The sequence below is a fragment of the Patella vulgata genome, chromosome 3 (assembly GCF_932274485.2).
Source record: "Patella vulgata chromosome 3, xgPatVulg1.2, whole genome shotgun sequence".
Lineage (NCBI taxonomy): Eukaryota > Metazoa > Mollusca > Gastropoda > Patellidae > Patella > Patella vulgata.
Genome location: NC_065881.2, coordinates 39,391,977 through 39,405,239, shown reverse-complemented (window position 1 = coordinate 39,405,239; position 13,263 = coordinate 39,391,977). Strand labels below are relative to the sequence as shown.

The 13,263-nt window shown below is 35.4% G+C and overlaps 1 protein-coding gene across 3 annotated transcripts in view; it reads left to right on the top strand.

Moving 5' to 3' along the window:
* The window catches only part of LOC126815321 (epithelial splicing regulatory protein 1), a 35,932-nt gene that overhangs the window by 15,779 nt on the left and 6,890 nt on the right, over positions 1-13,263 (top strand). The window contains exons 4-12 of one of the 3 annotated variants that reach the window (XM_050540894.2): positions 1,231-1,320; positions 7,348-7,402; positions 8,366-8,476; positions 8,774-8,949; positions 9,484-9,578; positions 11,249-11,464; positions 11,992-12,249; positions 12,390-12,621; positions 12,770-13,053. In XM_050540894.2, the coding sequence (XP_050396851.1) occupies positions 1,231-1,320; positions 7,348-7,402; positions 8,366-8,476; positions 8,774-8,949; positions 9,484-9,578; positions 11,249-11,464; positions 11,992-12,249; positions 12,390-12,621; positions 12,770-13,053 (1,517 nt within the window). Of the gene's footprint in view, positions 1-1,230; positions 1,321-7,347; positions 7,403-8,365; positions 8,477-8,773; positions 8,950-9,483; positions 9,579-10,064; positions 10,119-11,248; positions 11,465-11,991; positions 12,250-12,389; positions 12,622-12,769; positions 13,054-13,263 lie in introns of those variants that run through there. The other 2 variants (XM_050540896.2, XM_050540897.2) reach the window with 2 other exon arrangements.

Here is a 13,263-nt window from a genome sequence, read left to right as displayed (position 1 = left end):
AAAGTAGATGTGTGTATATAAATAAAGCAATGCTTTATAGAGGGACATGTCAATTCAGATAAACGTGAATGGTAAAGCTCTCCCTTTATTTAGTAGTTACAATGTAAGGGAGGAACCGAGGTCGTCTGGTTTGTTCAGGTATCATAATACATAAATGGATGTCTGTAATGATACAGGTTATGTCTTATGAATATCTGGGTATCGTTTCTCGGGCATTTACTATGCAGGAATCCTGTTCTTTACTTGTTCTTTACATAGGCTATAAAAACGTTAGGTTAACTCTATTAAAGACTGGTCTATTTAAGATCCAAGATTGCTCATTTTGTTGTGAAATTGTAAAGCGGTGTAGAGTTGAGTCAATATTAACTTTCTGAGTCCTGTAACTAACAATAAACCCGGGTGTATCTATCGAACAGTTTATTTACTAAATCACCGTTTCCGATTACTTTTATCAATTATAACAAGCTCCACAGACATCTTCAATTGTCTTGCGTAAAAAAATCAAACCTCTTTGATTTGGGTCAGGAAAAGTGTTGTCGATTTCATTGGACTGTATAAATGTTAATTTGTTTATAGTGAGATGTCAATCTGTCTACGTCTATATAGATAAAGTCAGTGTTGGGATATAACCGATATTGTTATCTAAAATAAAACTAAACTTGGTAAACCATCCCATTTCCAAAACAGAATTGTAATCCTACAGAGCTCTCCCCATCACTTATCGAAGTAACACATTTGAATACCTGGTTTTAAGCCAACCCAAAGAGGTTTAGCTCCTTTAAAACTGAAAGTGAACATACAATGTAGTTCTATTAACCAATTTACTGAATTCGTGTGATTTTCAATCGTATTAACGACAATACAGTTATTTAAACGGGTTAGATTTTAAATTCATTATTTTGTATAGAAATAAAACATACCATTATGTTTGTCCCAAAATAATCTAGTTTGTATCGAGTGGACATTAAACCCAATTCTGTCTCGTTCTCTTATTAGGTATTATGTACATGTAGAATACTTAAATATAATCCATGTTTTTAGGTGTTGAATTAGGCGTTTTATTCAACCATTTAACTGATATCTTTACATATAAGTTTGAAAAGAAATAAGACCCATTCATATTAAAATCTAAGCTTATACTTATCTGCAACAATAAAGGTATATAATTTCTCACAGAATGATTCATATTTCTATATACTAAAATGGTTTACACCCTTAACATGTGATTAGATCTAGGTTTAGAAGGGGACCAGTCAGTTGAATATGGTGTACGACAGTGTCAAGAAATGGCCAGTATAGTTCATCGCTTAATCAATGATGGTAAGTTTTAATTTCCTAGCCGCCTAATTTAAATTTTCACTATCCTCTATTTATTCTTAAGCGTATTGCAGTCCCCAATTGACATTATTTCTCCGTCCATGCACTTTTTGATACACGTATATAAAGGTGTTGACATAGGTTGTGATATATTTATAAGAATTATATTTTCAAACCTTAATGAGGTATCTATAATTATTGTTAACCATGTAATTATTCAAGGATGTGGGCTATATAGTGACGTAAATATGGTGACCTATTGACCCCTATAAAACTCCAAATATCTCTTCTAAACTGTCAAGTTTTTTAGGTTATACGGTGATATGCTGGTATGTACCAACTTGAAAGAGCTGCTACTGGCAAATGTTCACCTTATTTGCCAACGGTTTTGTCACCGAGCGACAATTCGTGAGATCTGTGGTCAAATATTTGGTTGAGACCAACACAGCAGGGCCTTGTTCGCCTGAGGTCTTATTTGTCATTATTTGTTTAGTGTGCAGTCTACCGGTTTTCTAGATGCACTTTAAATATATATATTATTATGCGACTATTAACAACACCATTCTCTAGTCTTATTTACCAGCCTTTCATCTGGTGACGTACACAAGTAGGCTAACTCTTGCCACCGCCCGCCCCACCCCACCCCACCCCACCCCACCCCACGTCGTAATGATAGCACGTTTCATAACATAGAATATATTTTTAAACTTATGAAATCTGCCTGCCTTAACTTTATGTACATCTCTTTAAAATGTAGCCCTGTCAATTAAAAATAGCCCAATTAATACTTAATTGTACTACAAGAAAAACATTTCTAAATAGAAACACAATTTCAAGACGATATATCGTCAAACACTTTAATATTTGCACCGATCTTTACATAACCTTTCAACAAAACTTTGTGTAATTTCGCGACATTTTGCGAATTGCATAGGCAGTTGAGAATGACATATTCTGAACCTTGCCACCTGCGTTGCTTGCAAATCAATGGTCAAACGGATAAGCGATATGTTTGTGTTAATAAGATTGCAATGGGCGGAGACCTACTTGGATGTTTTCAAAGATCGAATGATGTTTTTCTCGAAAGGTGTGCAATGAAATTACGATCCCAAAACGCTTGCCATTTTATTCAAGATGTCTGTTGAGCGACAATTAACGTCTGCAAATATAGTCCTTTGACCTTTTTTACTGTTGCAGCTAAGAACCATATTCTTTGGTCTATGAGTATTTGACATTTATCCTTAGCTGAAATTTACATTTCTTCACTTGCGCATTTGTTTTCTAATGTTTGCTCATCAAACCAATAGTTGAAATTCTGTACTAAAATCGTTGGGTTTTTTTTATGTTTGTCCAGGTCAGACCGTTTCGTGGCGTTCTTTCGTACAATAATCAATGCATTGTTTTTATTGATATTGTATGTATTTGTAATACTTGTGATCATGCCATCTTGGCCTTTCCGTTTTTCAAAATTAAATAACAAATATAGCCGGTATAACTCGCTTTCACTTTTTACTCTTGTCCCTTTGGCTGTTTATGGGCATTATTAACGTCCCCTAAGCCGGCTTCAGAGTTACTCCAAGAATGTGTTTGTAAGTTTTGCGCCAAGGTTTCGTTTACCTTGTATGGCTAATTTCATCTGATCTATGACTGACAAAGGATGGACAGCTCAGACTTTTGTTTACAGTTATAATACCATATTTTGAAGAGGGTCAAAGATAATATTTGCCTGGATTCGTTGCTTCAGTAGTGGTAGTAGTAGATACATTGGTTCTTCCCTGTCTTGCACTATGACCCGTGGGAATTAAATCTTTCTTATTGATCCTTAAACATTCTGGGTTTTTTTAAACCACTAAATGTAAACTGGTAACTTTTAAATTGAAAGACGCTGGGGTTATTGTTTTTGAACACAAAAAAAAATCTGAGCAACGGTAGATAATCAACGTCGTTCTATTCTACAAAAAAATTATTAGTACGTGACATGACGTTCCTCTTCTTCCATTTTGCATTTGTAAACTCATTCAACGTGTTTTGATGAATTTGTAGACAAACTCAGGATCTACCAATACCCTCACCAATTGGGTAAATAGTTGCGTTAGACAGTGCATTTCTTTTCTTTTTTTCTTTTTTTTAAAAAAAAAAAGAGTTGAAATGTATTGCTTCTTTGAATATTTAAGTTAATTCGAGGACAGAAACATAATCTTTCTTTACACCGGTATTGACTTGATTTGAATAAAGATAAAGAAAACGGTCTATATGTACATACGTACCATGTGATTAGTACCGTGTTTCTACATATTATATAGGCAAATAAAGGAATTATATACAAAATACATAACGAATTAGCCTATATACATCTTGTAGTCGTTAACCCATTGTTATTTATATTGTCATCGATTATACCATAATATTAGAAGATTACGTTTATATACTATTCAAAAAAAGTAGGGGATATTTGATTTTGGGGGCATAATACTAAAATATGCAAATGACTACGAAAAAAGTCACTATAGAACCTAACAGAAGAAACATTTCCAGTTACATGTGACGCCCAAACGCACCAATAGTTACCGCATGGAATGCAGGTGATGCTTGGGATCATCATGGGGGTCCAACCCAAGATTTGCACGACTCTGACTTTGAATGTTACAGTCATTGTGGCATTGAAGTCCAGGGTGGAAACATCAGTTTAATTGTTTTAGTGACCAGAAAACAAATTTTGATATGCGTCGGCTTACCCAAAATGAAAGGTTACGTGCCCTTGGCATGCTACAGATCGGCACAACACAGGCGGTTGTGGCGCGGACGATGAATGTTTCTCAGTCTGTCATAAGCAGGCTATGGTCCAGATACCGTGATACACAATCTGTACAGGACAGACCACGCTCAGGTCGACCAAGGGCGACAACTCAAGCCCAGGATCGATTTATCCGTACCTTGGCCTTGAGAAATCGTGTCATCACAGCAAATCAGATCAGCGCTCGTCTTCAAACAGACACTGGTGTGAGAGTGAGTGGCCAGACGATTCGGAATCGACTGCATAGGGGTCACCTTCGCGCCCGACGGCCTCGCGTGATCCCTTGTTTGAGAGATCATCACATTCAGGCAAGACGTCGTTGGTGTAGGGATCGTCAACACTGGGATAATCGACGCTGGAGCAATGTGATGTTTTCAGATGAGTCAAGGTTCACTGTTGATTTTTTGGACAGACGTAGGAGGGTGTGGCGTCGTCGAAACGAGCGCTTCCAAGACGTTAACGTCATCAGACATGATCGATTTGGGGGTGGTTCTGTTATGCTGTGGGGAGGCATCACTGTTGCTGGAAGAACGGCTTTACATGTTGTTGCAGGGCGTGTTACAGGCCAGTACTACCGGGACAACATCTTGGCAGTCCATGTTGTGCCGTTCGCACGACGTCATGGCCGCCGTTTCATCTTCCAGGATGACAACGCAAGATGTCACAGGGCCAGGATCGTTACAGGTTACCTCCAACAACAGAACATCACCACAATACCTTGGCCAGCACTGAGTCCCGACCTCTCCCCCATCGAGCATGTCTGGGACATGCTTGGACAGAGGTTACGTCAACGTCAACAACGTCCTGCCAATGTCCAAGAACTTGCTGCTGCGTTGCAACAGGAATGGGACAATCTGGACCAAAATGACCATAGACGTCTCATTAGGAGTATGCCACGTCGGATCAATGCTTGTTTGGCAAACAGAGGAGGATTTACCCGTTACTGACTTGGTTGTGATGCTGTGGTAACTTTGCTGTTTGACCCCGGGTATCATTTTACCCTTATAATGGTCAGTCTGTGCCTTACTTAGTCTAACGATCATTTGGAATAAATCGATGAATGTGAACTTCATTTCATTTTGTCATTTGTTTCTTCGTCAGTTTCATTAGGTGACTTTAATAACACTTAAAAATCAAATATCCCCTACTTTTTTTGAATAGTATATTAAAAGTAATGCAAAACGAATTGAAGTAATATCGAAGTTTGTTATTGATATACAGTTCGTTTTTACAGACCAACACCTTAGTATATTTATGTAGAAATTCCGTTTAAAATCAATAGTATGAAACAGCTGTGTTCAATTTTGTTGAATATTAATAAAATAAAACCAGATAGCATATATATTATCATGAATAATTAAACACTTCTTACTAATGCAGTTTATTTTAGTTTCAATAGATAAGCCCAATTCAGCTAACTATAACCCAGCTAGCGCATAAAATACGAAATCGCAATAATTTTAATCGACTCCATGTGGATAGGGGTAATATTCTAGAAAATATCACTGGCGGGGATATCGCTGTGATCTCATCCGGTACAAATTCGTGATTTGATGATGCATTAAGTCTGTTTGCAAGTCGCTGACAATGTGGTAAATTTAACTGTAGGGAGCCCATTGTCCACCTAGTACTTATCCAACAGTTTAGTATCAAGATCCAACACGTATAGGTATTAACAAACCATTCAGATGAAGCATGTTATTCATTTTGTGTATCAGGATAACATACACACAAAAATTGGGCGTGACTCCACCCCACCCCACCCCATTAATAACTGTATTGAGTATTGTTAGAAAGGTTATGACTTATGTCATTGTCGATAAATCAGTAGTGTTGTGTATAAATTTTAACACAAAAGTAACGCGAGTCCATTTCCCCAGGCCCCATTTATGTGTGCTTAAGTCTTACGTGTGCTTCGTGAAACGGACCCGGGACTATATTTTCTGCAATACCACCATCAGCGATTTTTAAAAAAAAACAAAAAAAAACCCTACTATGTCATATCGGCATGAGTCATTAAATATATGTGTATTTGACATGCTAGCCTCGAGCACGTCAATCAATATTGTTAGATCGAGTAATCTTAATTAAGCACTCACTTACATTTACTTGCACATTTTCGATTTAAAAAAAATAAACGGTGTTTTTGCTAAAGATCATGTTCAACCTGTGTTAAACGTGCTTTTTTTTTATCTGCAATAAAGTGTCAATCAAAATTTTTCAGCTTAAATTGACGGCCAAGTAACTAAATATCTCTGTTATTGGGTATGGGTTTAATGGTTTGAAACCCAACATCTAATTATAATTTATGTATTTGGTTTTTCATTGCTTTTACCATAAAAATGTCAGTAACGAAGTCAAATTACATTTAATGTCATAGATGATTGGTATTAGATTAAAGTTATTAAGTTCATTTATATCAAAACGAAATTTTCCTACAGAACAATATCCAATAAAAGAATATATAACTAGGTTTATATTGACATCATCCTTAAACAAAATTTTACGAGTGTGAAGATTTCTTTTTTTTAATATTTCAAATAGACAGAGTCGATACACAAGAAATATATTTATTTTCGAATATCGTAAATTTCAGCTTATTCGTTTGAAAAAGAAATAGATAACATTGGCTTGGTGCGAGATCCTTGTCTTACCAAAATTCTATGATCTGATGACAGTACAGAATGTGGATTTGTCCATGCTGTATTATTTCAGTTGAATGCAATATTCGTTGTAAATCAGTATAAGTAATCAGGAAAACATTCTCTACTTTTTCATTTCACCAATTACTGTTCCTGAAATACATTTGTGTTTTTGTTGATTTGTTTGCCCAGAAACAATTTTATTCGTTTAGGTTGATTATGTATTAATATGTACATCGCCCAGTGTGTTCATGTAAATCATATTTAGGGCGTTGTTGACTTTAGAAACAGCTAAAGGTTGTTGATGAGATTTTATATCTATTCATCCATGAACACAATATATTATTTCGATACAGTTGACTTACTACACTTAGCAACCAAATATGCCCCCGGCGTGAACCTATATACGTGTGATTTAATATTTGTTGTCTAAATATAACATATTAATGTTGCAGTATATATGAATTATGATGGTTTCAATTCAGTTATCTTAACCCTTGCCATCCCTTTATCGTTTGGGTTTTTTTTTACAAATGAAATATAACATAGCCTAACCAACTCCAATAATGATTTTTCTATAATTTATTTCTGCAGGTCATGTATTTGGTGAATCAGATATTGTTAGTGAGCGATTGGAACCTGGTATATGGTAAGTTCGAAATTGGTTATTTAGAACTTCTTGCAACGGAATGAAATTCATAACACAGTTCTCTATCTCCTCTTTGTATCATTGTGGTTGTTTACAGAGAAAACTGTTTCGTTTGTTTGAGAAATTATTGTAAACCTCTTTTATTATTATTTAAGGAAAATCAAGTGATAAAACGATAGGCCAAGAATAAACAGTATGATATGGAAACCACATAAAGGAAATATTGTAATATTTCAACGATTGATCTCGATGTATTTGTTTGCTCGAAACTAGCCCTCCTTGCTCTGGAACCTAATCAATGACTCCCGAGAGTTTTTTAATTGTTTAAGATATGGAAAGTCTGTACATAATAAGCTGATATATTATCTGAGGTTTTCTATAACAATGTATTCCCTTGTTGTACAAAATGCGCGTCTATAATATAGGCATTTTTGATATTTTTCTCAGTAGCCTCCCTTTAATTCAAATAGGCCTTCCTCTTCTGTAAATTTACAACACTGGTGAAAAGGTATACCAATGAGTTTGTTCAGAATGTTGAACATGCAAATATTTTCTCCGGTTATGTTTAATGCCTTCCAAAGTCAGTTTTTATCCTTCGTGGTTCTGTGGGTTTAGAACAATAAAGCCGGCAATATGGCGTCTATTGAATATTGTTTTCAATGGAAGAAAATATGAATTAAAAGACTGCTGTGACCAAACTTAAATTTATGTCTTTCTTTAAACTATTATAACGCTATATTTTTTATCATTTGATCGGTTCTGTCGCTTTATTTCACCGAACACAGTACTATGCATGCCTAAATGTTTTAATGATTAGTAAAGTAATTAATAGGAGCGGGGAGGGTGTGTTTTTTTTTTGTTTTGTTCTTTTTAATCAGCCGTACCTCTTTATAATGCCATAATTTATTGTAGACATTAAAATATATTTATCAATCGCTAAATAAATCCCTTTCTCTTTAACAGCAGTAAAAATGAATTTGTTGATGATAATTCAGTTGTACGAGCACGTGGGTTACCATGGCAGTCTTCAGATCAAGATATAGCTAGATTTTTTAAAGGTCTTAATATTTCAAAGTAAGTATTAAACTTCTAACCATTATTGTTATTTGGTTATGTTATTAAACATGTCGATTTTCTTTCTTTACACAACCCTTTTCTATCAAAATTTGTAAATGTAGGTCCAATAAACCGTTTCAAATCGTTGAAAAATGTATCGCCTACTATTTTAACTAATATTGATATTGTGCTTAATAGTTTGTTATGATTTATAAGTATTTATAAACAGTTTAGAAAATACAAATTGCGTCGAGGGCCTGGCAGATGCATTTTAAAGAGTAATGTCTATAGTATGTTATCTTTTGTGTTGATTAGAGGAGGAGTAGCCCTCTGTCTCAGTCCACAGGGTAGACGAAATGGCGAGGCTTTAGTCAGATTTGAATCGGAAGAACACAGAGATTTAGCCATTAGAAGACATAAACATCACATAGGACAACGTTACATAGAAGTATATAAAGCAACAGGAAAAGATTTTATTAATGTGGCAGGGGGTTAGTACTGTTTCTTATTTGTAATAACAATCATATGTGTGATTAAATGAAAAGCTTGTGGACCGCAATATAATTCAACTTCTTTTGTACTAAAAACAGTTTTACTAATAGTGTTTAAGTTTATAAGCCTTTTAACATTGCAAGCCTAGTTCTATGCTGTGTTGTGAATATGTCTGTTGGCTGTATAGCTAATACTGAGAAGCTATAATGCACAATTCAGTGGAATTATATATTGAGTTTCTTCAATGCATGTATGGTTCTAAATCTAGGCATAGGGAGATGTATCTAGAATACGACTACATGTATCTGTAAATCTGCCTCCATTGTCAATTCAGTTGCATTGGTACTTGTAGTGTAATATAAAATATTTAAATTCGACATGTAAAGTACTTTTTTTGTCGAACGAATTATGAATTATCAAACGGTACTTCTACAAGTGTTACATAACATATATTTCTATATGGATTCAGACAATATGTAGGATTTAAACAACATATAGGCTTATATTATTAATGTACATTATTGTGTTTCTAGGTAGTAATACAGAAGCTCAAGCATTTTTATCACGTGGTGGACAAGTTATTATACGTATGAGAGGTTTACCGTTCACAGCGACAACACAGCAAGTGGTTAGTACTTATTTATATACACATTACTACTTAAAGCTAACATGAACTATTATTCATAGATTTTTTTAAATTCTAAATGCAAAACAAAAACAAGCCAATTTTTAATGAAAATACGCCAAACTGTTCATGCAATGTGAAGCACTCGGAAACTTTCCATTTTCTTATCATTTACTATTTTTTTCATTCGATGTGCACCCATATTCATTCCCCTCGTACCAATAATCATTCCATTTGTACCAATATACATTTCATTTGTACCAATATTCATTATTCATTTTTCATAACCTCTATCTAACACAAATTTATCATTGACTAATTCATAACTCCTTATTGAGCACCAATGCAAGGCCATTCATTGTTTCTTGACAATAAGACGTGATCGTAGCCTTATATAGCCGTAGTAACCCATCTAAAATATTGTTTATTGGAAGACTTCCATTTTGTACACAAATTATTTCCCAAATCTGATGTACACATTATTTTCAGTACACTTCACTTCAAGTTTTCTGATTTGAAATCAGATAATTTCATTGACTGAAGGTAAGTCTTAAAGGGCAAAGGGAGATAACAACGATTTGGCGTGTGGTTATTTGTGGTTGGTCGCATCCAGGTTTTTAATGGTCCAATCATATTTGCAGGTTAAAGGACGGTGCGGGGAAGGTTGCTGGCTACTTCCAGTTACTTTTACTATATCCATATTATTATCATTATTATATCATAGGCCTGACTTTTTCTTCCAATCACTGGTTTTAGCGTAATATTCTTCACGTCTATTATTATTATTACTATTATTATTATTACTATTATTATTATTATTATTATCATACTACTTGTATTTTTCGCTGATCACTTAACATGGCTTGGGGCAGAGGGAATCGAGTATCCAAACTACTATTTATATACGGCTCGGATTGGTGTGGCATGTGGATAGAGTGGTGTTTTCTTTTTTAGATTTAACCAGTGTTAATTCCAGGGTTTTCTTTTGCTTTTTACACCCTAATATGCATTTCTAGACCCCTCAGTATATCCCTGGGTTTCACTGACCTTGGAAATGGAGGGTGTGCGTGCGTGCAAGTCAGATTTATATGATTCCTTAAACCAGCGACAGGCATTTAATTGTGAGGGGGTTCTTTCTGTCTTGAAAAGGGTGCTATACATAATTCTAAAATCGATTATCAACCTGTTCGCAGATTACCAAATACTCTTTAGTCCTGAATTCGCACAAGTAGATTACTAAATTAGAATTGCACATGTAAGGTGGACTTGTAAGATATGCTTGACTTATGCTTAAGAATGTAACTGAAAGGGTGGATGAAATGCTTTCCATGAAATGGTGGTCTAACCGGTTATATTGTGTCGAGTTACGATAGATGTGTTGGGTATTAAATTTGTATGAAAGAAATCTGAGAGAAAAATATGGACGTTGTCGATCTATTATATTATCTTACTGTTTCATTAATTCTAACCAAAAACGTTCTATATGCATTTACGATGTATTCTCAGATGAAAATTAATCAATGAAACATAATTATGACCATTTTAAATTTGCTTTTGTAATGTTCTTCTTGTGTAAATCCTCTGCCCCTGCCATTTAATGTGGTTATTGGTTGTAGTCTGTTTCCTTGTGTTTGGAATTATTGGGTCTGATGTCATGGAACAAATCTTTTCAGCTGGACTTCTTTTCAAGAGATCCCAACCAGTGTATAGTGCTTGATGGTGAAGATGGTATTCTGTTCGTCCACTATCCAGATGGACGATCTACGGGTGATGCCTTCGTATTGTTTGCATCGGAAGAGGAAGCTAATAAAGCCTTAAAGAAACATCGAGATATCATGGGTACACGATACATTGAACTTTTTAAAAGTACAACAGCAGAGGTGCAACAGGTAAATTATATTCTAAAGTTGAAGGATTTTATTGAGTTAACATGTTACCAGGTTTTCGTCAATATTCCAAATGGTCACCTTTGAAATCGGAAGATGCTGCTGAAATTACCTGACATGTCACCAACAAAGATCTAGTGTAGGACTAGTTGAATCTTCAAAGTATCCCATAAATAAATCGGCATAGCTACGCACCGTCGCAGTACCCATATCGACCCCATCAGTTTGCAGTATGCTGTATTATATCGGGGGCGGATCTACTATGAAACACTGCTAAAAACTGACTTTATTTACAGATGTCAATGAAGACTGGTTGACATCGCACAAACAAATCAACATATGAAATCTACAATTTCATTTAGTTTGAAATCTACAATTTCATTTAGTTTCAAATCAAAGAGATGTAGCCATTTCAATATGCCTGGATCCTGGAAGTTTGTCTTATCATTATTAAAAAACAATTAAAAATCGAAATCATTCCACATCCGACTTTAATCGAATTAATGTTAACGCTGGACTTTGTTTTATAGGTGCTAAATAGAAGTATGGATCCCAGGAATCCGGAACAGCCTGCCGACAGTCAACTTTCACCTCTTATAGCACAAATACCACAACAAACGGCTCTACCCATGCTTCCTCAGAACTTCATTACGAGTGGTACACGAAGAGACTGTGTCAGATTACGAAATTTACCGACAGGTGCTCAAGTGACCGATATCCTCACATTTTTGGGAGAATACTCACAATTTATAGTATATCAAGGTGTACATATGGTGTATACCTCCCAGGTAAAGATATTATTCATGTCAATCCCTTTATGAATTTTATAAACTATCCAAACGAAACTAACTACAACTATATTAAATTTGCTGCATATTCAGAATAGTTTGTTTATGATTATAATAAATTTGATTTCTCAAACCTATAGGGTGAAGCGAGTGGAGAAGCTTTTATACAAATGGAGTCGGAAGAAGCCGCAGTTCTAACATCTATAAACAGACATCGTCGTCAGATGATCTTTGCTAATAAGAAACGTATCATTGACGTCATCCCATGCTCAGGAGATGATATGAGTTTAGTGCTAACAAATGGCATGCCCATGACGGCAGCTTTACCGCCAGCAGTGGCACCAATGATCCAGCGACAATTAATTCCTACGGGTCAGTATATTCAGTTAAATTAAACTTTCAATGTAGCTTTTGGTTTCTACAATTTAAGCAGAGCTGTATATGCCTCTGATTTAAGGCAACACGCACAATCAATATAACATCACATGGATGCTAACTATGACTCTTTATTATATTTCAGCTGTTTCACCTCCGACCATGATTCCTACATCATCGATAGCTTCCTTACCATATCAGATGCCTCAACCAGCGCCCATGCAAGCCTTCCAGCATCATCCAGCCATGACGCATATTCCAGCACAGAGGCCAGCCTACTTTCCTCCTATATTATACTGGTACCCTAGTCCTCCTGTTTCTCCTCAGAATTACTTGGCCCCATCTGGGCCCTCGGTTATTGTAATGAGAGGTCTTCCTTTCAATGCGAGTTGTCAGGATGTTATGAATTATTTCCAAGGGTTCCCAGAGGTATGTGATTGCTGATGACGATTCTACCATACCCTGGATGTGCAATGTGTGGCAGTCAACTCTTAATCTCTTATCAAATTTCTGTACTCTCTCTTTTTGGAGCAAATGTTGTTTTCTTTCCCTTTCTGTGATCCTCAGCATTTTTTTTTATTTCCTTAGACATTTTGTTTTTGGTGGAAGACTCCTCATTACAATCCTCGTTTTTGTTAT